Source organism: Epinephelus moara, chromosome 8 (assembly GCF_006386435.1).
Source record: "Epinephelus moara isolate mb chromosome 8, YSFRI_EMoa_1.0, whole genome shotgun sequence".
Taxonomy (NCBI): domain Eukaryota; kingdom Metazoa; phylum Chordata; class Actinopteri; order Perciformes; family Serranidae; genus Epinephelus; species Epinephelus moara.
Window position 1 is genome coordinate 32,800,336 of NC_065513.1, and position 27,519 is coordinate 32,827,854.

At 39.7% G+C, this 27,519-nt stretch overlaps 1 protein-coding gene across 1 annotated transcript; it reads left to right on the forward strand.

Moving 5' to 3' along the window:
- Positions 1-3,714: 3,714 nt before the first annotated feature.
- Positions 3,715-27,306, forward strand: tars1 (threonyl-tRNA synthetase 1). Its single transcript, XM_050051486.1, has 19 exons — positions 3,715-3,870; positions 4,784-4,861; positions 5,554-5,744; positions 6,597-6,720; positions 8,149-8,273; positions 9,031-9,148; positions 9,230-9,294; positions 10,645-10,723; positions 10,956-11,102; positions 12,054-12,152; positions 17,264-17,430; positions 18,252-18,414; positions 20,989-21,126; positions 23,032-23,109; positions 23,196-23,296; positions 23,746-23,850; positions 24,038-24,110; positions 26,345-26,459; positions 26,600-27,306. Exons 1-19 carry the CDS (start codon positions 3,811-3,813, stop codon positions 26,746-26,748), a joined length of 2,175 nt encoding a protein of 724 aa, XP_049907443.1. The 5' UTR covers positions 3,715-3,810; the 3' UTR covers positions 26,749-27,306.
- The last annotated feature ends 213 nt before the right edge of the window (positions 27,307-27,519 follow it).

Genomic DNA, 27,519 nt, shown 5'->3' on the forward strand with positions numbered 1-27,519 from the left:
TTCACATGTTGAAATCACCTCAAAACATTTATGTCATCTGTGTATAAAGGCCTCTTTTGTTCCTCCTTCATAACAATTTCCTCAACCAAATCTTTTCTCATCCTTAACAGTCAGAACTAGACACAGAAAAATATTTTGACAACAGGAAAAGCAAAATTGTAGCCTCTCCTCGACTAAAAAATCTTTAGACTCTGTGGGCCATTACGCAACATCGCCTATTCACTGAAATTTCGAACGGCTCACATTGTCATCAATAAACCCCAAACTGCACTACACTTTCTAATCCAAAATCAGATAAACAAACAACTACAGCACTGTTTTAGCTGCAGATACCTCATATCCATGGATGGATTACTGAACAGACCCAACAGGCACAGGCCCAGGGGTTGAAAGTGTCAGCCCACCCCAGCTTTAACCTGCAAATAGATTTTAAATAACCACAATGAGACACAAAACAACTACAAACAGACAAATAACAACACATTGTCAGTCCAACCTCGTCACATATGATATGTGCTTGTGGACCTTCCACATCCACACATGACATGCAAGGTACCCTAGGTGAGTTAGTTGTTGACGCTCTCCGACACCACGTCAACTTCTACCTGTTGCATGCATTGTCTGTTTTCAAAATACATTTATGTTTTCACAGGAAATTAAACGTTTGCATACAATCTCTTTCAGAATAAATGCACTACATCGGTACAACACCGCAAATTGAACTTTTTTCCTTCAACAACAAACGCACATGGTTACATTTTGCCAACACTTGCACACAGTTGGGTTTAGGACAAAAAAACACGGTTTGGCTTTACAGACTTACTAGAAGCAAACACCAGCCTCCCAGGTGAAAGTCGGTGGTTATTGGACCCATCCACCGCCCCTGCCGCCTACACTACATTTCCATTTAACATTGCTGGGCACCGTTAAACAATAATAGCAGATGGCGCTGAATCATGTCGACACTGGAAGTCTCCAACTAAGCGATGGTTTTTGACACCTTTGGAGTGAGACCAGGTTCAACAAAATGACGACAAGGAGACACAAAATGACCACGGATACCAAACCACAAAAAGATACATTAGACCACAAAAAACGCAAAACAACAACAACAAAAGAAGAGGCAAAAACCACCATATCATAATCCGCCTATGCTCATATCTTAATAAGCATCATGTCCTTTATGAACCAACCAAATACCATTTCAGCATTCAGCAACGTCAGCTTTCTCAAGCAAATGAAGAGAATTCAAAATGTGGGTCTTTCTGGTCCCACTAATCACCTGTTAGTGCAAAACACGCCTCCAATAAAGACATGTCATGACAAAAACAATAAGACACAATGAACAATAGTTAGACCAATGGAACTGTAAAAGTTAATTAATTTATAAAGCTAGAGTGCACCAGGGATGGCGTTAGTGTCCCCTGGTGCCCTCGTCAAAAAGCCTGCAGAGTTTTTCCTCTGGATTTTTGCAAAAATTAATTAACTCTGTGGCGAACAAACATTTATGACACTTGCATGTTTTGCTCAGTGAGATAATCTCCACAAATGAACACCACTTTTTTGATTTTTGAAGCCTAAATGCAATCACCAGTTGTAAAAGGCAAGATTATTTGGGAACTAAATAAAAGATGTTTGTCAATATTACCATGGTCACAGATCACAGACGAAATTTTGGGTGTAACAACACATCACTATGGAACTGTTCCAGGGGTGGTTGGTGGCTATTAACAACATGATGTTCAAATGAAATCAAGCGCCAGTGGCAGCACAGTGGGCGTCAAGACCTTCATTTGCTTTTGCATTTTAGATGAAGGAGATCTTACCCCTTTCTTCTCTTTTCTTCTTCACAACTTTGTTGAAAAGTTGTTCTCTCAGAATATTTAAAACTTGCAAACAACACTAAAGCTGTGAGCCTCAAGGGCAGTTGGGTGATGCATGGAGAAAAAAAAAACCTGATAATGAACTGAAGAAAATCGTACTTCAGACTAAACAGAGGACAGGATTTCACTCCTGATCAACACTGATCTTCTACAATGCCTGTACATATCTCTGTCACGTCCCTGCTGGGCAACACATCTATAATACTTTGATGATTTCATTCAGAAACATGAGCTGTCTAAAGAAATATACCCCAAAAACTACTACTATGTGAATATTAACTACTGTATACTGTGTGTTTGCAGGTTTTGCTTAATCCAAACATAACAGCAGGTGATTTCACTGATTTAAAATAACTGTGAGGGTGAGGGTGTGTTAAATGAGATGCTCAAGTGTTTACTTGCATTAAAAACTGCCTCCACAGATCCAGAGTGATAACCATGCTATCAGTAAGCATGTTGTGCAAAAACACAACAAAACAAGACATGAAGCAGCATCCAGATAGCCCTGAAAAATCATCCGCTGGTTCCCCTTCCCTTCACACAGAAACACTATCAAGATTGCAGAGGAAACAAGGGAAAGCTGCATTTTCTGAAAATAGTGTGTGTGTGTGTGTGTGTGTGTGTGTGTGTGTGTGTGCCGCTTGAACAGCTGTCTCCTGGACTTTTTTGCTGGTGTGCTGATGGTGATGATCATTAGGGCTGTAGCTACCATTGAGGACTCTAGGGTCATGTCTTCATATGGTTAGACCAGCAACATAATTAACCCTTTGAAACCTGGAGCAACACCACTGTTCTTGTGCTGCTTTTAGACACCTTTCGCAAGTATTCACACCTTTGAACCCTGAGCAAATTGGTGCAGTTTCTTTCCGAAACATGGGGGGAAACAGGCAAAAAGCAACTTGGTAAGACATTTCCCACAAAATAAATAATAGATTTAGAAAATTATTTTAATTATTATTTTAAGGAGAAAAAAATCTAGGGAAAAACTATATTTATAATTATCACTATTACATATTTAAGATTATGTTTAAGAATTGTTAGAATTTTTAGGCTCTTTTTCCAGGTCATTTCTTTGTTTGTTTTTAACTTCTTCTTTTTTTTTTTTTTACTAATTTTCTTGTTTTTAATTTTCTCTTTTTACTAATTTGTTTCTAATTTTTTGGGTCAATTTTTGTCTTATGTTGCTCATTGCTGTCTTCGCATGTTTTTGACAGAAACCAAGCCAATTTGCTCAGGTTTCAAAGTGTTAAACACATAAATAAATATAAAGTATTTCATATTTTCCCACCAAAATCTTACCGGTGTGTTACCAAAACACAATTTATTGTTAACCAAAATTTACAGGGGAAAAAGAAGTGTTAACTAAATAAATAAAACATGAACATTTCAAATACCAGCTACTTAAATGTTTCAGAGACTGTTATTTATTTTACTTTGTTACTGGTGGATGGGGTTTGCGTTGCATGTGTGGGACTTGGATTCATGACCTAAGTATTTCTGAAATTCTGGCTACTGCCCTGATGATAATTTGGCTCTAATACTTCTCAGGGTGTACACATTTTTCATGACATATTTTTGCCTTTTTTTGCCTTTTAGTTTTGGTGAAATATGTTAACTAACAATTAGCCCACTGTCATTACTTTATCAGGAAGAAAGTTTTTTTTATTTCAACACAAAAATAAGAAAAGTGATTTTTAAACAGTTCCACAAACGACTGTAAAGAAAAATAACAAAAAAATAAAAATAAAAAATAAAAATACTGTTTTAAGATCTCTGACACGAAGCCCCGCCCACTCGGCAATGTTGCATCAGCATCGCAATATCCGGGCTACGTCATCAGCCCTTACCCGGCACTTTACTGCTTACATCTCACACTGTCCGGACTTGCAGAAGTTATCTCTCAAAGTGAGGTAACTTTTCACTTGTGATGGCGGACCAGGCTGTCGTGGAGAAAATGAGCGAATTGCAAGTCGACGACAACAAAAAGGTGACACCTCAGTCTCGTAACCGGCTACATTCAAGTCCTATTAGCTAGCTAGCAGCTAGCCTAGCCGGTGGTCGGATTCATGCTGTCATTCAGCGTCCAGCAATGTGGCGATGTGGCTAGCTAGCTTTATAGTAACGTTGTGCTAGCTTTAACTTATATGTGACTCTCAAATTAGCTGAAGAGTAAGTTTCATGTTTGTTTTCATCTATTTAGGTGTTAAAAATGCGACACATTGCCGTTGAGCTAGCCCAGGCGGCGAGTTTGGTTTGGCTAACGTGGCATAAAGAGTGCCATACGCCAAAGTCCATTAAAAAATCTGTCAATTGAATGTTTCACTGCTTGTCGGTAGGCTCTCACACATATTTCAATAACAGTTAGGACCTAGCACGAGTCATTTATGTTCAACTTGTAAATCGGCATACACCAAATGCTCCAAGCGGATCTTTTTCATATAAACTTGTCTCTTAAAAAGTGGTTTGTAACGTTACTTCCACTCATTTCTAATAATAACCTTAGTGTGCGTTACAACTTGGAGGGGGCTGTCAGGTGGTGAGCACTACTTTTAAATTATCACTGGGTCACTTGCATGCTGCATTTACCCTTGTAGTTTTTGTGAAAGCTTTTCACTCATACTATAACTGCTCTGTACTACTTTTTAGCACTATGTAACAACCAATTTTAAGATAACAGATAATTATATTGAAGTGTTAATATGTTTATGTGCCTCGTGTCAGCAGTGTACGTTCCTATTTTTAAGCATTGTGCTAGTGTTTACCTTTCCAATCTCTTATGTAAATAGTGCGTAGGTTGTATACCTGAAGTTTTCTCTGAGTAAACTTCATACCAAACTTGTGTTTCACTTGCTTTCCTCTCGATAAAAGTTCACTAATATCCTGGTGTGATTTGTGCACAGGGGGGAACTGGAAGTGGGAAAGATGGAGGAAAGAAGAAGGCTAAAAGTGCCGCAGGGGACTCTGGAGGCAGGGCTGAGGTGAGTTTCGCAATGAAGCATCAGAAAGTAATTAGATGCTGTTATTAGACATAATGGTGTTTTGTTTCTCAAGAGGTTGAATCATGATGCATATTTAGTGCTTGTGGAGATCTGTCATTGCAGGCTCACGTTTCTCAAAGCACTCACACACTGGCTTTATGGTTGTTGAGGTTTTGATCAGATACTAGTATGGTTAAATCTTTTAATGTGGTAAAGCACTCCACAGATTTCCAAGCACAATGAATAACAGGTCAATCGGAAACAAACCTTGGGATAGTTTGAGCATGGATACAAGTTACAGAACATATTTCAGCAATATAGCAAAAGACAGACTAAATATGAGGTGTTGCTTTCAGTACATTACTTGCTGAGTAAAGTGGTGTGTCTTTGTACTCCTCACTGTTTTGTCCAGATGTTCCCTAATAACTCAAAGTAAAGATGAGGCAAGCTGAGAAGATTAGAAGATAGTGGGTAGACAAAGGAATTAATATTTCAATTAAATATTTTTAATGTATTTTACATAAGCCTCCTGTTTTGGTTTGATGTGTGGCTGACTGAGACTATCAGCTATTGACACTTAGTATTAAGAGGGAGATAAACAAGTCGTGCAGATTAATACCCAGTGCAAGTTACACACTGACAGAATTTTACACCACCCTCCATGTACTCACACCTTTTTTGTTTTCATGTAGCTGACACCAGCACCCCAATACATTGACGACCGGCTTACTTTGTACGCCAAACTCAAAGCCGAGCATGAAGCTCTGATGGCAGAGAGGGCTGCGAAGGATAGCCGACCCATCAAGGTGACTCTGCCCGATGGAAAGGTGGTGGACGCCGAGTCCTGGAAGACCACACCTTACCAGGTGGCCTGTGGAATCAGGTCAGTGTGATGACGGGATCGCTGTAACTGTTACCTAATAATGTGACACCTTGCTTTCGTGCAGCACAAAAAAAAGAAGGAAAACCTCAAGGGTGCTTAAGGATTTTAATTTCCAGAGATTAGCTGTCAGGTTTGTTTGTACAGCCTGTAATCATTGTTACAGTTTCAAAAGGTTTCACAACACCCACGTTATGAAAACGGTAATTGAAAGTGACACCTGCCAACCTTAGACCGTCCACCGAAGACAAGAAAGTATGCTGACAAAAAACCTCATTAGTGTTAAAAAAGCAGTGGAAACTTTGCTGTGGGATAGTCTGAGAATGATCTCCCTGTCATCTTGGTGCAACATACAACAGGAACCAAAACTGTGTTAACAAAGGTTAAATGTTAATATCCAAAGCTATCACTATTGTTGTAAGAGTGGATGGTGTATTGCTTCGTAAAACTTAAAAGCACCATCTTCATCCCCACCTCTGTATTTTCTTTATGATGCAGAGTTTTTACCCTCCGTGGGTCATAAGCCTGTTTTTAAAATCCTAAAATTCTCATGATCAAGGCAGTTGGGTAGTTTTGTATGTGTATTTTAATTTCTGAAGCCCGGGGGGAGAACCTCAAAGGTGTGGCACTGTACTGTAAGCAACATCCCCTTATCTCCTCCTCTCAGGACATAAATCCGTCAAACCAGCAAACACATTGTATGACCAGGGGCACTGTACAGGATGTAACAGACGATGTTGTGTTTGACCTCTTTTGATCATGTTTAGGTGTTCAAATTGCTTTTTTTCTAGTATAATGTCAAATACCATTAATGTTTTTGTACTTCTGTGGAACATTTCCTTGTTTTACGTCCAGCCAAGGCCTTGCCGACAACACAGTGATTGCCAAAGTGAACAAAGGTGTGTGGGACCTGGACAGACCTTTGGAGGACGACTGCAGCCTTGAGTTGCTCAAGTTTGACGATGAGGAGGCTCAAGCTGTAAGTCCACCTCATCCCTGCTCTGACACAGTGCATATATTTGTTTACCTCCCCCCCCCCCTTACATATGTATGAGGGTAGTGTATTATCATAAATTCATTCTTAACACCCTCGTCTGGATTCATAGTGTGCTCCTTTTTGAGCACTAAAAATTACAATCACCTGCCTCAACATATCATTGAGATTTGTTCTATGTGAATTGCTTTCTCATGGCGCTAACTTGGCGTCTGTGGTATATAGACTATACTCATAATGGAATACATATACAAAACAGTTCTTCAGATTGTCTACCATTAAATCCCAGTTGAATATTCAGAATAATTCATAGTTTTTCTTTATAAATTTTGTAAAATGATGTGCTAAAGTTATAAATTATATTATCTCACAAGTGAAAGTGTAATTTAAAGAAATTTGGCGGTTACATACCAGTAGAGATGGGGGAGAAAAATTGATACAGCATAGTATCGCAATATTTTGGGTATATTTTGTATTTATACACAGACGCCAAGTATCAATTTATTATATGAATTATTGATATTGCATATACAAAGTTTTGGTAGCCTGCAAGAAAAATAAATCAGTTGCTTTTTCAGTCCACTTGATACATTTTTTGCAATAAAACTGACTGAAGTGAGATGAATAGACTCAAAACTATCTTGTTAGACAAATCAGATGTCATTAACATTTTTTGGGGACATAATTTGCAGTTGAGAAAAGGTAATAAATCGCAATACATCTTATCGCAATACTTCGCATATCGCCAAACATTTAAAATCGCAGTAATATTGTATCGTGACAGTTTCATATCGTGGGACCATTGCTGGCTGCTTAGCAGCACCCTGTATCTTGCAGAGTTCGTTCAACCTCATTGATATGTAGCTAGGGCAGGCAAGGTTAAAGTGATGAATGAAAGGTTTACAATCAATAATAAACCTTAGAGCTCTGTGATGTTCCAACTGCCAGAGACGCAAAGACATTAAAAGGAGACGTGAGACTGTAAAACACTGCAGCCATTGTGTACTGTCATAAAAGTGGCAGCAACTGGTCCCTGAGAGAATAATGAGACTCGTTCTTAAATTAAAAGCCCAATTTCAGCTTCATCTTCTATACAAGGTGCTGAATATTTTACCTGAAGAGGTGCTATTTGTCAGTTGACATTCTTAAGCACCATTTGTCAGCAGGTTTCGTCACATATCTTAAAGATTTTCAGCTTTTTTTGTGTTGTCAGCACTCAGGAGAAGTGATTTTACTCAATTTAAGTGGTTTAAATGTTCTTAAGGGCTTCAGCGGTGTCTGCAGCACAGTGAATGATCAGCTCAGACATGAAGGTCACCAGTCTTGAGTTTCCCACACAGTCATATTTCTCACTGTTATTAAACTGTGCTATTTTTTTCTAATCCGGCAATGTGTTTTTTGTATATTGTTAAGGTTTATTGGCACTCCAGCGCCCATATCCTGGGGGAAGCCATGGAGAGGGTGTACGGAGGCTGCCTCTGCTACGGTCCCCCCATCGAGAGCGGCTTTTACTATGACATGTTCCTGGAGAACAATGAGTGAGTGGCGCAGGCTTTGGGTTCCGATTTGTCTGTATAATTATTTGTGTTTGTCAGCTCTCAGTGTCATGTTGGTGTGTACTTCAAGACTTAGCAGCTGTCAGTCTGGTTTACTGGCAGAGACCGGTGACAAACACAAAACAGGTTGATTGTAATGACAGTAATGCCGTCAAGCCTGATTTTTCTTGGGTGTGGATTTAAATTTGCATACTTGTATATCTTCCCATAGGATTGGAAGCCCTAAAAGCAAATCTATTCAAAGCACAAAACTAGAGGTTATGCCTGTGAAGCTTTGAAAGTGTGAACACTTCTTTTTCGTAAACAACTTTTTCACTTGACCTTTCCCTGAAACAGATGCATTTCTCCCTGCTGCAGGCTGCAGGAGAGCGTGAGGAGTGCTGTCTAATTAATTCTACAACCTCCTTAATGAAGTCATTTTATGCTAATGGCATTCTTGGAGACGTTTTTTTGCAAGGATATTTTGACATTGCTCCAGCCCTAAAGCCAAGGACTTTCAACTATTTGCCCATGCTTGGCTGAGGTTATCAGTTTTGGGAAGTCAAAGAATTACATCGGTGAACAAAAGGCCTGGCCACATGGCGTATTGTCTGGTCACATCCATGATGCCCTCTAGAAACACTGGCAGACTAAATTTAGCCACGAGTGCACTTTGCATATTAATGTGAGACTAAGTGAGACAGTCATTGTCTTTGGATGTAATGTGCTTGTTGTGTTTCTCTTTTGATGTTTTGGACAGGGGCGTATCGAGCAATGACTTCCCATGTCTTGAGACCTTGTGCAAGAAGATTATTAAGGAAAAGCAGCCGTTTGAGAGGCTTGAGATCAAGAAGGAAACTCTGCTGGAAATGTTCAAGGTATCAGAAAACACAAACTCATTTTAAAAAGGAACATTTAACAAGCAACAGAGCTCTGAAACTACTTCTCATCCTCGACAGTACAACAAGTTCAAGTGCCGCATTCTGAATGAGAAGGTCACTACTCCCACCACCACAGTTTACAGGTGAGTCCATGGTCTGTGCATGTAAATGTAAATCTTTATATATTAGTTATTTAATTAGTTTGATATGGACATCACTGTGGCATTTGTAACCTGTATTTATGCACAGGAGCCAGATGCACTGTGTTTAGTGTTTGTAGTGAAACACTAATTTTCAACACCTGTCCACAAGAGGCTTTTTGAAAAGTTTAAGTCGGAAAAAAAAAAGAGTACATCCAAATACATACTCAAAAATACATCCACAAATTTATCCACAAATACCCCAAAACTTCATTTAATTGCCTGGGCTATTATTTGCGTGTATCACTGAAATCAGTGGGCCTATATTTGGGACAGGTGTTCATATGGGACAGGCCTTTAATTCCTGTCATTTCAATCAAATTCCTTTTGATACTTTTGATCTGAGGACCTTTACGGACTAAAGGAATATAGATTACTTACGTGGTAATTGAGGAATGGATACATAATTGAGGTAGCCAACAACCCGGTTTTATACATTTGAAGAACTTCTATTAAAAAAAAAAGAAAAGGACAGTTTGGCAACCAGACCAGGCGCCTCATTCAGACAGGTGCTTATCTGTCAAAATGTGTAGCCACACCAGGCTAGTAAAAGGAACAAGGCTTTTAATTGAAGTTTTAGGGTACATACACAAAAAAAAATTACAGGTGCATCTGCAGGGGTGTTAGATGTGAGAACAATGTTTCTCTTTTAGCGATGATTCATTATCTCTCGTAAACACATTAAAATTGTTACATTTTCTATTTGTTTGTTAGACAGTTGTATAGTTTTTCCTCCCTTAACAGAGCAGACTGATTGTCCAAATGATGTTCTGCAATGTAATGCAATGAGATGGTTACTGATTGTTGAGCCCTGTTTGTTAATACTGTATATTTTTTCTTATGTCAAAAAATCCCATTCAAAGACCAAAACAAAGAACAAATTGATCCTACTGACAAGTATTATCTGTGTCGCAAAAGCCTGATGTAGCATATTCCTCTGTGTCATAGGCGTCTTTCGTTACGATGAACATGGGCACTGTATTACATATCAATTCAATCCCAACTGGACTGCCCTGCTGTCTGGAGCAAACACGAGTGCACCAAATTTGCGACTGAAAATATCCCCCAACAAATACACTACTAACTCATTTGGATAATGTTTGCTAAAACCTAGTGCCCAGTTATACTATGAAAATGATCTAGCCTCTTTAAAGAATTAAATCATGTTTGTTTTTAAAGATTTACATCTTAAGTAGAACCCTTTGGGCTTGGGGTCAAGTGTCAATGACAAAAACACTTACCCTATTCAGTATTTTCAAAATGCTCAGCATGTATAAACACTCTGTATTCCAGGTGTGGTCCCTTAATTGATTTGTGTCGCGGGCCCCATGTGAGACATACAGGGAAAATCAAGGCACTTAAGATCCACAAGGTGAGACTCTTTCTTTCCGCACATTATGTACATCAAACCTGTTGTTAGTGTAAATGTGGATTTATCGTTGATTAATCCAGGTAACACTTCAAGTGCTGTAGTCTGTGCCCTGAATGTCTGCAGGAAGCACATTTGTCCCCATTTCTAGAGCTACCTTATGTTTTATTCTCAAGGGATTTGAAGGACCCAAAAGACTGATGAAAGCTAACATATTCCCTTTGTGGTGTGCTAGAATTCATCTACATACTGGGAGGGAAAGGCGGACATGGAAACCCTCCAGAGGATCTATGGAATCTCCTTCCCTGACCCCAAAATGCTCAAAGACTGGGAGAAGTTTCAGGAGGAGGCCAAGAACAGAGATCACCGCAAACTGGGCCGGGTAAGAAGTGAAATGTGAAGGAGCTGGCGGCTAGAAAAAGAGTTGGTCTTCATAGTCATTTTAAAATAGTCTCCTGCAGGTTTTACTCCCAGAAAGGACTGTTTTCTACTGTATGTCATGAGATGTAGGTAGGATACTTCTGAAGTATAAGAGCCAGGAGTGGGTTTGATGTGTGTCTGATGTTACCAAGTCACATCTTGTCAACAGCATTCCTCAAAGGCATTTCTGAACAATGTAAAAATACAGTACTCCTGGTGTTTTTGCATCTTAAATGTCAAACGCTCAGAAAGTATCACTGACTTGGGAAATTGGTAGAAAGTTGTTTTACATGAATAGTATCAATCTAGAATAGCATTATACAAAAAATACCCATGACTCATTTTCAGCTTTGAGTGATGCAAAATGGTGCTTAACACCCATGGTGTAAATCAGCAGTCAGTAGAGCTTTTCGCAGCAGGCATTTTGACTTGTCATAGTAGGAAAAGCACAGGTATAATTGTTAACAATAGTGATGGCTGCATTCCACTTAAGGGAGGTCCTGGCATTGTGCATGCTGGCTCACTGGAATACATTACAGGGACACTTAATGGAACTGAGCCATCTTTAATGTTATCATTTTCACCTGTGCTTTACCTACTATGATATGTCAGAATGTCTGCTGTGGAAAAGATGTTCTAAACTAGGAATATCCTTACTGCCATGTAATAAATTAAAAACCGTGTTGATAGGGAAGTGATGGTTCAGGGTGTGTGTGTTGTTGCCTTTCACTCAATAACAATAACAGGTGTGTTAAAAAAACAATCTGAGCAGTTTGTATGTTGTCAAACAAACCCTGGTTACAGTTAAACATGTGATGAACCCCTGCATTATTAGTTAAACCAGTTTGGCCTGAATGATGGCTCTTTTTTTATTGTCTTCCATCACACTAATAAACCTGTTTTTATTATTCAGGAGCAGGACCTGTTCTTCTTCCATGACCTGAGTCCAGGGAGCTGCTTCTTCCTGCCTAAGGGGGCCTTCATCTACAACACCCTGATTGAGTTCATCAGAGTAAGTCAAAGCTGTCTGACCCACAGCGGATAATTGCTGTGATCTCACTCTAAACTTTCCGACAGAAGAAAAGACGGAGGGTATGAATCAGAAAGTTTAAATTGGCAGAGAGACCTGGGGAGAAGGGAAGAGCAGATTTGGATCTTTAGTCAGCCTGTGTAATAATAATGGCTGTATATGCGTATTCACAAGATGTATTGCTGCAATTTTAAATCACTTTAAGCGTCATATTCTTTTATACAGAAGAGCAGTAAAGGATTGGTTATATGTTGATGATGTGGCTTCATGTCATGGTCTTGAAACTGATAAAGTAGCGGCTAATGAATGTAGTCTTAGAACCCCAGGGCTGTGCACATAAAACAAATTAATTTAAAACATGAACATGTGCGTGCAGATGCAATAAAATGCAAATTTATGTCCGCACCCTCTCTTCCCACAACAATAATGCTGTAAATAGGTGTTGACAAATCAAATTTATGCTCACTCAGTAGGAGATTTCTCATTTTTAGCAGCTAATAGAAACACTTTGTGTTCAAAGGTTAACTTCACACTGTGCAAACTTAATTATGAGTCTCGAAATAGCTCATTATTATTACTACTATTATTTGGAATAAATTCAAATAAGTAAACCAGGTGTGATTGACAGCATTGAAGGAAACCTCTATTGCACCTGCTCTGTTATAAAGAGCCACAGATCGATCTGATATAAAACACTTACTTTCTTGGTTTTCAGTCAGCGCAGTCATAATGCAGTGCACATTGGAAGCAATTTCACTTTGAAGTGGTAAAATAGATTTCTGACTGAGGAGTAATGAGATGTGTTTATTAAACAGCTCTGCCTATACAGGCAACAAAACACCCAGAGCATTCAAATATTTTTCTGGTATATGACTGTCGGGATTTGAAATAAATTACCCTATTTTATTTTATTGTTGCCATCAGCTTTCTGTTTTGAATTTTAAAGCTTATATCAAACTAAACAGGCCAACTCAAGGTGCATTAAAGCACTACAAAAATGTTACCTTTTCCTTTCAGTTCACAGGGAGTCCCCTTCATGATGTGTAAGCAAACTGAAGTGTGAATATTGAAGTGTGAATATTGAATAGAAAAAACTGCCCTTATTGTCATTGCACAGTGTACAATGAAATTTGCTGTGCAGCTCCTGAAATGGATACATTAAAACTCCACATATGCACGCACGCTCACACCCACACACACATGCGCACCTGCCATACAGATAAATAATGCTAATTAAAAAAATAGATAAAAAAGAAGTAATAAAAAGAAGTGGCATATTAGAAGCTACAGTTTGTGCATTGTGCCAAATGCTATCACACCTTACAAAGACATGATTGCACATTTAAAAGTTAGTGCACATTTCTTCATTTGTATGGCAAATACTCGTCCAGTTGTCACTCCTGTGGGATGGAGTATTGTGGTGATGTTAAAGGGACAGTGCACCCAAAAATGAAAATTCAGCCATTATCTACTCACCCATATGCCGAGGGAGGCTCACGTTAAGTTTTAGAGTCCTCACATCCCTTGCGGAGATCCAAGGGGAGAGGAGGTAGTAACACAACTCCACCTAATGGAGGCTTACGGCGCCCCAGATTCAAACGTCCAAAAACACATAATTGAAACCACAAAATATCTCCATACTGCTACCCCCTCTCCCCTTGGATCTCCGCAAGGAATGTGAGGACTCTAAAACTTCACCTGAGTCTCCCTCAGCATATGGGTGAGTAGATAATGGCTGAATTTTTATTTTTGGCTGCACTATCCCTTTAAGGTTGGTTGTAGGGTTGGGCACTGAAGTTAAGTCAAGTAACGTAAAGTAATACGTTGACTACAGAAATTACCATTTATATATCAATTACTCATGCTGTGTTGTAGGGGTGTGCCATATCATGTTGTTCATGATAAAACCAGTATAATTTTTAATATCACATGAAAAATCAATATTGTTATGCTTGCGATATTTTGTTTTTTTTGCACACGGGAGTCGGTGTTGTCAAGGGATTTTGTCATAAACCTTTGGTAATGTAAACCTGCGTGTTGCTTGCGGCTTGACAGAAAATAACATATATGTGAATGTGCGATAGTTCTGGTATCATAACAGCCTGACACAGGTTACAGCGTGATGATTAGAGGGGATATGTCAGAGCATAAAGGTCCAGGTGGAAAAAAACACACATGCCTCCAATGAACGAAGAATCCCAAAAACATTGTTCATGAATTGAAGTAAACAAGGATCGCATTTAATGACAGCAAAACAATATCAAAACATCCGTTTACCATCTCTTACACAACTTGTGCAGTATAATTTAAGTCTTAGTACTTCCCGGACACATGCATTTTCAGTTAATCGATACAAAGCTCTACGGCTGGCTTTCAATCTGCAAGTTGTTTGGTTTATTTCTTTGCAATTTAATTTTAGGAGTAGCCTATTATCACTGCTGTTCATGATTGTTTTTTTTTTAAAATTGAGTATCTCTTCCAAATATTTGTCAGTTGCATCTAAACAGAGTGAGGGAGGCGAGCACGCATGCACACACACACACACACACACACACACACACACACAAGCAGATAGAGACAGAAGATTAGCTCTACGTGTGATAAGAAAAGAGCAGAGAAGCAGAATTGCTGGTTGACCCCTGCTGCTTCTTCAGAAAGTACATTTTTTTAATGCAGAGTTGAGGACCTAAAAAAGATGCCATTAGGTGCTGGTACTGGACTCCAGGTATAGGTTTGAATGTGAGTGGCACCGAAACCTATGAAGGTGTGAGGGATGGTGTTGTGTGGAGTTCAGTTCAGCGATGAGGTAGAAGCTATTCTCGAGCCTGGGAGTGCAAGTCTTTAACACCCCGTAGCGCCTTCCAGATGGCAGCAGAGAGAAGAGATGGTGATATAAGTGAGTTGCATCCTTCAGATTGCTGTTGGCTCTGTGGAGGCAATGTGATCTGAAGATGTCTTTCAGGGAGGGCAGGGGAAGTCCAATTATTTTCTGGGCTGTGTTTATGATTCTCTGGAGAGCTCCTCTGTCTGCTGCTGAACAGTTGGCATACCATACTGTAATACAGCATGTCAGTACCTTCTCTGTAGAGCAGCAGTAGAGGGCACGGGCAGCTTCACAGACAGGCTGCTCTTCCTAAGTGTCCTCAGGAAGTAAAGTTGCTGCAGAGCCTTTGTTGCCAGAGCTGTGGAGTTGATTGTCCATGTGAGATCCTCTGTGATGTATTACTAGAAACTTGAGGCTAGAAACTCTCTCCACTTCTACTCCTGTGATGTTTAGAAGAGAGGGCTCCTCACAGTGTCTCCTTAAGTCTCTGATGAGTTCTTTTGTTTTTTCTATGTTCAGTGATAGATTGTTTTCTACACCATCCTGACAGTTTGCAGACTTCATCTCTGTGAGATAAGATAAACTTTATTGTCAGTCGCAAAGCAAAAGAAAATCTCATTTGACAGCGCTTGATATCAAACAGACAAATAAAAAAACATTTATAAACAACACACACACACACACAAAATAAGACCATAACTGTTGAAACTGCAGTTGATCAGAACAATACAATTCAAAGACTGTGTTTGAGGCGTGTGTGGGGATGCAGTCGTATGTATAGAGGAGGGGACTCCGCATGCAGCCTTGTGGTGTGACAATTCTGAGAGGTGGGGACTGATTCTGACTCCCCATGGGTGATTGGATAGTCCTTGACCCACATGCTCAAGGAGTTTCCAAGACCCAGGTTAAGCTATTCGGTGACCAACCTGCTGGGAACAATAGTGTTGAATGCAGAGCTGTAGTCTATAAAAAGCATCCTTACATATGGCCCCTTCTGTTCAAGGTGGTTCACAGCAGTGTGGAGAGCTGAGCTGATGGCATTATCTGTGGATCTATTTGCTCTGTAGGCGTACTGGTGCTGGTTCAGGGTGGGGGGAGGGTCGATTTGATGTGCTTTAAACCAATCTTTCAAAGCACTTTGCTGTAATGGGTGTGAGTGCCACTGGTGTATAGTCATTCAGGCAACTTGGGCCAGATGCACACACGATGTATACACACTAAAACTATGCATACGCCTTTTCCCACACATACACTGGTATTTAGAAAGCAAGAATGAACAGTAAGAATTTTTTGCTCCTCAGTTTCACTGATTAGTCTGTAAAGTGTCAATCAAAGGCGCATTTATAAAGTTAATTTTAAAGTATTTGAGTGATGAATTTTGTCATTGTTTTTATTCATCTCTCAGGTTAGTGATCAGTTAATGTTTTTCTGTGGAGCAATTTGTTAAGTCATTTTCAACATGAGCTATATGAGTGAATCATTGATCATCCTTTTAACGTTTAATAATAAAAATGATTGAGATTTTATCAGGATGATAGTTTGCAGAAGTGTGATAAATTAGTGGTACGGACTCTACAGATTGCAACAGCTGTGTGACAGATGCTCTGGCACTGTCGGAGAACCTCGCCAACAGGACACAGTTAGTAAAATTGCACTGTCTTTACCATACTCCTCATTGAAAGTTTAATGAAAGGTGGAGGGGCACAAGTATCGATAAACACTGATCGTTTCTACATTAATTTATGGCTAAATGTGGATGTGGAAATGAGGCTCGTGCACGTGCACCCAGCACCACAATGATTGAGATTTTTATAAAACGGAATCAGGCCTATTTATGGCTTTATAAATGTGACGAAAAGAATGAGGATGCACACACAGTTTTAGTTGGGAATTTACAGTTTTATTGCTTGGCCCCTGGTGTTCGCCTGTTTGGGCACTGGTGTGATAATTGCTGATTTCAGACAGGCAGGATAGTAGACAGGGACAGGTTGAAGATGTTAGTAAACACCTCCGCAGGCTGATGGGCGCAGTCTCTGAGCACTCCTCCTGGAATCTCATCATGCTAATGCAGCAGTTTAAACATCCTCCGAGGTAGTTTACTTTTTCAAAATCTCAGCCTATTTATCAGGGAGTCCCCAGGTTTTGACAAACAGTTTTAGCCGGTTGTTTGTAGTTGTGATGTGTACAGAGCATTATGAAGCCGAGTTGCTTGAGGTGCCAGTAACCCAGAACAGTCTTTGTGAGAAAACCTTTTTTCTGTCTTTGGCAGAGCGAGTACAGGAAGAGGGGTTTCCAGGAGGTGGTGACGCCCAACATCTACAACAGCAAGCTGTGGCAGACCTCTGGCCACTGGCAGCACTACAGTGAGAACATGTTCTCCTTTGAGGTGGAGAAGGAGATCTTCGCCCTGAAGCCCATGAACTGCCCGGGACACTGGTGAGGTCTTTTTCTCTCAAATTGAGATTTCTGTGAAAGTGTGATTTCAGTTTTCAACCCACACCCACTTCTGTTACACACTGTGTATCAAGTCATGCTGCTGTAGAAAAAAATATATTTTTTCAGTTAGTTTCTGTCTCTAATCAGAGAAACCACTGTGTTTAATGGAGGCAAGGCTACTCGTTCTCTCCACTTCTAAATGTGTTTGTAGCATTTAATGAGCTCAGAATATTGTTGTTTAACCTTTGTACAATATTTAGTTTTAATATCTAACAAAAAAGATTCTGTGGCAAACAGGAACAACCATTAAACAGTGTTTTAGCACACTTGAATAGCTTTATAAGAGTTTGCACAGGGGTTTATTATCAGGAGCTGATGCAGTCTTCGTGAAATAGCCTCACATTTCACTGCTACAATAGATTGTCATCCAGCTCTGCTCAACTTGTAATGGACTGATGCTCTTGCCATGTTTTCAGTTGTTGAATGACCCAGTTCAATTTGCTGCTGAATGCTGCATTGCAGTGTAACGAGCCAGACTGCAGCTCTTTGTATTCAAATCTTTTATCTCCTTTTTACTTTTCCAATCTTTGTGCTATCCACACTGGCAGCCCCTCTGGAGATCAGACTAAAATGGAAATTAAGCTTGCACATTTTTGTCAAAGTGTTGGATGTCAGTTAAATCAAGTATTGAATGCAGTCTTTCTTAGTAGAAAGAAAGCAGTAAGGCAATTTTCAGTTATTTTGATAACTCAAGGTCAAAGAAGGCAGTGGTAATTTGCGTGTTTTTTTTACACAATGCTTGTCTTTCTGTTTGGCTGCAGCCTGATGTTTGATCACCGGCCACGCTCCTGGAGAGAGTTGCCCCTTCGCATGGCCGACTTCGGCGTCCTGCACAGGAACGAGCTGTCAGGAGCCCTGACAGGCCTCACCCGTGTCCGCCGCTTCCAGCAGGATGATGCTCATATCTTCTGCACCATGGACCAGGTGAGGCCTGCATTGATGCATTAACATGACGCAGCCATGTTCAGACCTTTTGAAGTCGTACAATAAAAAAAAGTGACCTGATGGCATGAGTAAATGTGATGTAAAGGGTAATTCCACCAATTTTACACATCAAGGTCTGTTTGCAAATGTTGTGAAGTACTACTGTATATGTGGAAAAGTTGCTTAAAGCCCTGATTTAATTGTCTCAAGTGGCGTTACTTGAACAGCGTCTGTTGCAACTGAAGACAATGAAAACAATCAGGGGATGTGAAGTTAGAAAGAAGTGAACTTACCCCATCTCTGTCGGCTACATTAGGTGCTACTAGCATAACACACCCCAATCTCTGACTGAGCTGTTGGTCGTCGACTTGCATTGTGGATGTAGGTGCCAGGTTTTGACAAGGAAGAAGAATGTGTGGAATAAAACGCACAATGTCTCTGCTTCTGCTGCATTGATTCAGATGCTTTTTAAAAACACATCTGTCCATCATGAGTCCGACAATGTCATCGGAGTGCAGTGCTAAATCAGTGCAGAACTCTTAAAGACAGCATTTTATTCATACCACTGTCACATTTTCCTGGCAATACCTTTTGATAAATGTTTCCACTTGCTATTTAGATCAATAAAAATACAACAGATGTATTTCTAAGATACACACTTCAAAGCAAGTTAAACAATGTTGAGACATAAAACAAGCACACAGTGGAGAACGTAGTGGGAAGCTGTCCCAGTTAACGGAGATGTGGCTTTCTGTGGAGAAGAATTTCTCTCTGTTTGAAGAAGCCCAGTTCTGAAGGCTCTCAGTGAATCAGTGTCTTGCTGGCACCGTTTATTGAATAAATTCAGGTAATGTTGTCAGCAAACAGTCTGTCACATTCTCAGGTTAAGTGAGAGGACTCCACAGGCTGCTGCAGTCTGGTGTAGCAACTTGCATCTTAAGTCCTTTCACCACGGAGGAGCGCTGCCAATATCGATGCACACAAACAGGATTTTGGAAGACAGAAGAGATTTTTTAATTAGGTTGTTGTTCTAATGTAGTAACACCGCGACTTGAAGCCAGGATCCCACTGATTTTGTTTTCTCTTTATCAGTAATGGTAGTGGATTGGATGGTTAATTGTTTGATTGCTCTTTGTAGACAAATTATTTCACTTTTGATTTTTCACTTTGACTGCAGCAGCAGCTGAAAAGTACTGCTTGTACTGTTACTGTCTTCTGTGACTTATCATATTCAAGTTTGTAGTGTTCGCAGATGGCAGCTCATATTTAGGACTTGAGAGTGAGACTTTTCCCTCTAACATAGAGGCACTTCTTTTCAGTCTCGTCTTAGTGTTTTATGTCCTGTTGTACCACATGTTTCCTACATCCAATTTATCACTTGTAGTGGAAGTGCATGATTGCCCTACTGGGACTTGCGGTGTAGAGCACCTTAGTGCAGATATATTTCTCAACTACATCTACTGGAAATAGTCAATCATGATGTGTAATCTCCAATAAAATGAGCAGTTTATCCTCTCATTCGTCTGATTACATCTTATGAATTCATTCTTTGTTAACCTCCTCCACTCTGCGAGGACACTGCTGGCATCCTCAAAAATTGCCGTCTAGCTAGAGTGAATCATATGTCACATGAAACTAGAGAATCCATTGGTACCAACCATGTCATGCTAGCTAAAGGGTTAAATAACGATATCTAAATGAAAATGGCTTCTATGGGTATCCAAGTCTCCTCTTTGTAGACACCTTCACTTGAAGACGTCCCATGAAGTTTTTTCTATTGTATTTAAATATTTCTGCATATTGGGTCCCTAAACGGTCTTGGAATTGCATAAATTGGGTATGACTGAAAAAGCTGAGACAGTTGTGGATTCAATGAGCCCAATTTTATTCATGTGTGATGTTAGCCTCCAGAGTTGCCATTTTATTGTAGTGAGAACATTTCTTTGAAACTTGACCTCACTGTATGAAATGGCCTATTGTGACTCCTAGGACACATGAAACTTTACAACCACAAACTAGAGACCTTGGGCATTCAGAGGATGTCTGCCTTTTATAGGTGTATTAACAATGAGAGGGTTTACAGAAGTGCACGGAAAGAAATGCAGTTCTTCAAGAAATTTCCAAATGTTCAAAGTTTTTGACACCAAATCAAAGCATAGATTTTTTTTTTTCCCTCAAGGTCTTAATGTGGTACTTTTGGAGGGATGTTCGAACATTTCTGTCAATTGGCGAGTGGTAAAAATGATTAAATTCAGCACCAAATCTGTTTAATAAATAGCATCAACTCAAAAATTGCTGTAACAATTTGTAAGACAGAATTGAGCATGGGGATGGCCATCATATACTTCCATCATAATGTTTTAAGCTCCCATACACTCCAAACTTTAATGTTTGAATAGGTGTAAAAACAAGAACAATGTTTATGATATATTTATGACTAGAAATACTTGACACAAAACTGAGCTGCATCTTAAATTAATCTTCAGGCTCCCAGCTTTCACACGATGTACATTACTTCTATGTGCCACATACCGCTGTCTCCCCCTAAAGATCCCCTTTTGTTTTTGACCCCAGATTGAGGAGGAGATCAAGGGCTGCCTGAACTTCCTGCGGACCGTGTATGACGTGTTTGGCTTCACTTTCAAACTCAACCTCTCCACAAGACCAGAGAAGTTCCTGGGGGACCCGGCCGTCTGGGACCAAGCAGAAAAGGTAATCAGAAGGCCTCTTGTTTCCCTTGTATGGTTGAAAATGTGAATGCTACTCCCACAGTCTCACTGGGGAATCAAGATGCTGACCTGTGATATTAGCAAGATGGAAATGTGGGAGCCGCATCACAGACGGCTAAATAAAAATTTGATTTGCAGACCTAGAGAGCGTTTATATTTTAATGAATGAGTTTTGTTCTGTAGAGCTGCTATCAGTTCTGAAGCAGAAAATGCTCATTCATCTCCAGAGAATCTACATCAGTGCAGACACTGTCTGTCTTTGCTGTCAAATCACATTCCCTCTCTGTGGATTAGCTCTACATTTCACATCTTAGATTCAGCTCTGAGTTTCTCTGGGAGAGAGCAGGTAGTGTTTAAAACAATCTCGAACAAAGTAATAACAAGAGTGAGCGCTAATGAGTCTTTATTGCGTGGTGCTTTCAGCATTAGACGAAACACAGTGGGTGTCTCTCTTGGGACAGCTTCAAGTATAATAGATGATTCTGTAAAATCACTAAAAGACAGTTGTTGGGTAAAGGTGCCACCAGTATTGTTTTATCAGTAGCACAAGTATATGAAGCACATCCAAATTGTTTATTAGTCTTTAGAGCCTTCAGATAAAGGCTTGCAAGACTAATAAACAATTTGGATGTGCTTCATATACTGATGACGCACACGGCATATGTTGGGTTTCACAGCAGGGTGAGATTTTCTTTCACATGACATTTGTTGTCTTCTTGAACTGATTGTTTGGAGGTATGTTTTATTTCACCAGTGAAACATCTGCAGTGCACATTGTCACACTCGATACGAGCCAGAAAGATGTTTGTGTTTTCCTCTGTTTAAGTGTTTTTTCTAACACTTCTGGAAACTTGTTACAGAATAAGATGATGCTTTTTATGCCTCACTGGCTCCAACCACGTGTCATCTCCTCCTTCATTGACTGTTATGTTTTAATCATATCGATATGCTCATCTTTCTGTGGCAAAATGCATCCTCTGTTCTCTCATGCATGACCTGCTAGAAGGATTTTACGTGGTCTTAGGGTCCAACAAATCGCACACAGTGGCGCACAGGGGGCTGTATCCATATTTACACTGTAATAGATGACAACTCAGTAAGTATGGTAAATGAGCCAGATATAATGCAGCCAGATATGGGTACTTATTGGTGTTTTATAAACGCTCCTTTTAATTTCCGTCCCTGGTTTATAGTCAGGGGTGTCATTGTGCTGTCCTCAGTGCTTCATTTTAACTTCATTCTTAATCGTGTCTTTTGCCCGCTGGCAGCAGAACATTACAGATGATAGTGGAAGTTATTTTTAACATGTTATTTTATTAACGATCAATCCAGTGGCCACAGTAACTGTTAAATATTAACGATTTTGTAGTCTGCTGACAGACAGAATAGACCAGTGAACTTAAACACTACAGTAGTGACATTGTTGCTCACTGCATGTGTTTCTCACAGTTTTCAAATTAAGGATAATATGAGTAGGACCAGTAACACATCTGAAGCTGTGAAAAACAGAGGAGAATTATATAGCTTCTAAGTTGCAGCTGTTCGGTTGACCTATCATGACACTTTTCTCCAAGGAAAACATTTCCTAAATTCAGCACTGACTTTATATGATTAATGTTTACATGCTCAAAGGTGGAAAATTATATACACAAAAAAACTGACTTGCAAACTTGGCACAGCGACTGGAACAGAACTTGCTGCATGTTTCCCTCACCTCATTAACTCCCATAAAATATTATTGAGACGTTAACATTTCTCAGTTCAGTGATTAGTTCCAGATGAAGAAAATGTCAGGTCTAAATATACAGCTTTGCTTAACACCACTGTTTACTCGCGTGTTGGTCAGCCATTGACATTGTAACAAAGCGGTAATTGTTTGTTTTTACAGCAACTGGAGAACAGCTTGAATGACTTTGGGGAGAAGTGGGTTCTCAACCCCGGTGATGGAGCTTTTTATGGACCAAAGGTGAGCCATGTGCTGCAGTAATGATGTACTTAAACTGTAAAACAGCAGGAGGGTCGCTGCTGAACGCTCGTGTCGTTTCTTTGCAGATCGACATTCAGATCAAGGATGCCATCGGCCGGTACCATCAGTGTGCCACAATTCAGCTTGATTTCCAGCTTCCGATCCGCTTTAATCTCTCCTTCGTCAGGTAGGTCATTTACTGCTTTAATACATGCTTAAAAATAAAATGGCAGAAGAGTAGAATATTATTTTTGTGGCTGCAAATACATGTGTATCATTAAACCTACTGTAATACAGTTAACATAACTAAAGAAAGAAGTTTTGTATAAAAATATTTGATGTCATATGGGATGATTTTAAATACTGGTGTGTATGCAAAAAATAAGATTGGCTTCAATGAACCTACATGATATATATTTATAGAGGTTTACAAAGACTTTTGTAGCTGCCCCAAAAGCTATGAAGGTTTAAAAATTTTGATGTAAACCTGTGTATTGCTCTTACAAAAAAAAGAAACAGCGGTACCCAAAGAATGATAAAGTAGTAATTTCTCCAGATGATCACTGTTGTTGTCATTTTAATTTTCTTTCTTTGTGTGAGATCATAATTTTTTCCCTCCTTCAAATGATTTTGCAGCCACGACGGTGACGACAAGAAGAGACCAGTGATCATCCACAGAGCTATCCTGGGATCAGTGGAGAGGATGATTGCCATCCTGACTGAAAACTACGGAGGCAAATGGTTTGTAAACAATCATTTTTAAAAGGCTAATAGGTGCTGATGGGATGCTTTTACTCCTGAGCACTGATAGAAACTTTTAGATTGACTGAACAGGAATATAACGGGGAAAAAAGGGGGTGTAAATATTTGCTCATATACCTGGTTTGCTTTTCTGCTAAACATTTCAATGTGCCCTCTTCTGTTTCAGGCCGCTGTGGCTCTCTCCTAATCAAGTGATGGTTGTACCCGTGGGACCAACCTGTGAGGAGTATGCCCAGAAGGTAACCACTGACCGCAGTTTCCTTAGTACATAATGTCACTCACAAGATTAGATTAGATGCAACTTTATTGTCATTGAACACAGAGTACAGACACAGGGACAACAAAATGCAGTTTAGCATCTAAACAAAAGTGTAAAAAGCAGTAGAGTGCAGAGTAATGTACATAGTGGGGATATAAAAAGCAGTAAGGGGTTGACATCAATACACTAGATACAGTATAAGCTGTGTGTAATGAATACGCTAACAGTATGAACATGTGCAACACAAACTGTACTTAAGTTATAAGACATTTTAAAGGAATACTTCATCCACAGAACGACCATTTATTTATCAGTTACTCTTCCCGTGTTACACTGAATTTATAAAGAAAACTTGTTATACTTGCATGGCTCCAGTGAACAGAGAATCCAAATAAGGTGAATAAGGATGTCAGTTTAGGTTAATTTTGCTTTTGAGAACCCAATAACTGCAGGTTAGCTAAAGTTAGCTTTGGCTGCTCTTCAGTGTGCATCATCCAGGTCAGGTATAGGCCTGGGACGATCAGCGATCAAATCGTATATTGCCGATTGGAGGGTTGCCAGGCGATTTGCTAGCTAGCGGTGCTGCTCATTTGGTTGTACTGCTGGTCATGTCCTGGTAGCAGGACAGGGTTGCTGTGGAAACATGGTGGCCACCCCTCCGGTCTACCGGTGAGGAAGCGGCTCAAATTTGAGCTGCAAAACCCCTTTATTATGCTAGCACCACTGGCCATTCTGACACTGCTACCTGTGCTAACACAACTAACAGCCGCTTACTCTCTAGGGCAACCTGGGGAGAGACTGGAGGGTCAACACAATGTTTCCACAGCAGCGCTGTTGGGATAGCGTTAGGAGCAGTAAACTGACGAGCTGCAAAAGTAACCTTTAGCCTGACCTAGGTAACCTGTCAAAAATATTATTGGCGGTTATTCAATAAACAGTTAACTATTAGAAGTGTGATATCGTAACCCACTTCTCCCTAAAAATGCATGTTTGAGAAACACTGAGCATACGACTGGATAAATGAGACTTGGATTATACTGCAGAAGTGTGTGTTTGTTTGTTAACAGATGTTTTGATACAGTTTTGCTATTGTTAAATGAGGACCCTTTTTTACTTTAATTCATGAAGAGTGTTTGCCTGTTTTGGATTCTTCATTTACCCTAAAGGCATGCAAGAAAAACAAAGTTTATTTTCTCAAATTCAACATGTGGTGAGAAACTGATAAACAAATGGTCATTTTGCAAGTGAATTATTGCTTTAATTCAACAGTGTGTTTTATCACTGATGCACCCACAGGCTGGAATCCTGTCCTGTTTCAGCACTGCTACAGTGTTAATTGTGCTGTTTTATGCTTATTGACATGGCCTTAAAATATTTAACAATATAAAATACTGTCATCTTCTTAAGTTCATGTTTCTGCATCTTTAAAAAGACTAAAAGGAGAACCACATGTTTGTACAGCTTCACTTGTATTTATTATGATTTAACAGTTTACTCACCAAATGATTTCTGAGATCTCAGAGTGGGGCTACATTGTCAAAAATCGGCTCAATGGGGCAAGAGAGAAAAATGGCGTGAAAATCACACAGGTTGTAATCAAGCTTTCATTTTTAGCCACATCAGCTACCACTTCATTTAGAGAACCCTAAACAGAGGACACAGGAATACTGATGGATTTGAACTGCCAGTTCACCTCTGTTTTCTCTTCCAAACATATTAAAACTAATCTGTTGGCTTGTTTACAACCTCACTGATTGTCTGACTGCTTGTGTTTGTTGCCATGTTGGACCTATTTTTAACAGGCACAGTGTTATAACAATTGATGGCCAGAGCAACAAAAATAAACCCAAGCTGTAATAGTAAAATTTAGGTTACCTTTTAAATCGTGTGGAAACTGAATTTGATCAGTTTTTGTGTTGAACACGTTACTTGAACAAAAAACCCATTTGTAAAATAAACAGCTGCACCGGCGTGATATCCGTGTAATTGGAAAAGACAGCAGGTCAGTCCACACAGCGTGATAATAATGGTGCAGAAATATAATCTTCATTACAGCCAAATTGACAACTTGTCCAAAATGTGCTAGTCCACATTTGAGAAACAGAATTTATGGAGGTCAGTTAAAATGATGAAAGGGAGTGAATGAACTTTTTAAACCCGCTGGCACGGACTTAACTGTTTCACTGTTGGTTGTCTCTCTGGTTAATGTGGCAGGTCAAGCAGGAATTCCACAACAGCGGCTTCATGGCTGAAGTGGATCTCGACCCCGGCTGCACCCTGAACAAAAAGATCAGAAATGCACAGCTGACGCAGTACAACTTCATCCTGGGTCAGTGGCAACACACTCTTTCGTTCACTCTTCTGTCTTTTTCCTATCTTTGATCTTTGATCTCTTTCTCACTGTCAATCTGGATATTGATTTTTGTTCCTCTCCTTTGTTCTCTTTGCATGTTTCCCTGCTTGGAAAAGTGGTGGGAGAGAAAGAGAAGGCGAGTAACACGGTGAATGTACGCACCCGCGATAACAAAGTCCACGGCGAGCGCACTGTGGAGGAGTGCATCGAGCGTCTGAAACAACTCAAGACCTGCAAGAGTCGAAACGCAGAAGAGGATTTCTGAGCTTCCTCACACTCGCTGCTATCAGCTCGTCCTCCTCTCAACAGCACCTCGAGTCTGGTAACTTTAAACGGGCCATGTGGTTGGAATCAGTTTTGGATGAGGGATAAAACTACTCTCACATTGTTGCCTGGTCTCTGCTTTTTGTCCCCTGGAAATCCTGTTTTTTTTTTTGTTTTGTTTTTTCTGATTCAACAATTGTCTTTTTATCCAGTGTCTTCCGTTGCCTCTTTACTGTATCATTATGTTTTCGGTTATCATGTGCCGTGGTTGCTGTACTCATGGAATGAAGTATGACTGTCCTCATCCCTTCTGCTTATACAGAATACAAGCCCAGTTTGCCAGAAGAAAATGTTCACATAATAACTTACAATGCAAAGACTTTTTGCTGTAGATTGGGTTGAGAATGTGATTACGTCTTTGAACATCTGGTCGATGAACTGATTAAAACAGAGGGAGAATGGTTTGTTACACTGTCTTAACAGTTTCTATGAGTCATTCTTTCTTCAGGGAATTGTACATGAGTTACACTTTTGATAATTAAAAAAAATCTATTCTTGATCTGTGTTATGCTTTTCTTTAAAAATAAGATTTACCTTTTCTTTTCCATGGCAACACATTTCGTCCTGTCTTCAGTGTTGTGTAATCGTCAGCTGTAAGGATATGGAGAAAAAGACAGTTAATGAGCATTATAGCATAAAGTAATCATGCAGCTGACAAAGTCAACATGTACTGAGATCAATATATGGTTATAGGTCCCACTAACAGTCTACA

What these genes read in the sequence shown, in the direction of transcription:
- tars1 (XM_050051486.1), top strand. Translation starts at nt 3,811, where the DNA reads ATGGCGGACCAGGCTGTCGTGGAGAAAATGAGCGAATTGCAAGTCGAC. An exon ending in AAGTCGACGACAACAAAAAG is followed by an intron (nt 3,871 to 4,783) that starts GTGACACCTCAG and finishes ATTTGTGCACAG; the next exon opens with GGGGGAACTGGAAGTGGGAA. An exon ending in AGGCACTTAAGATCCACAAG is followed by an intron (nt 10,724 to 10,955) that starts GTGAGACTCTTT and finishes GTGGTGTGCTAG; the next exon opens with AATTCATCTACATACTGGGA.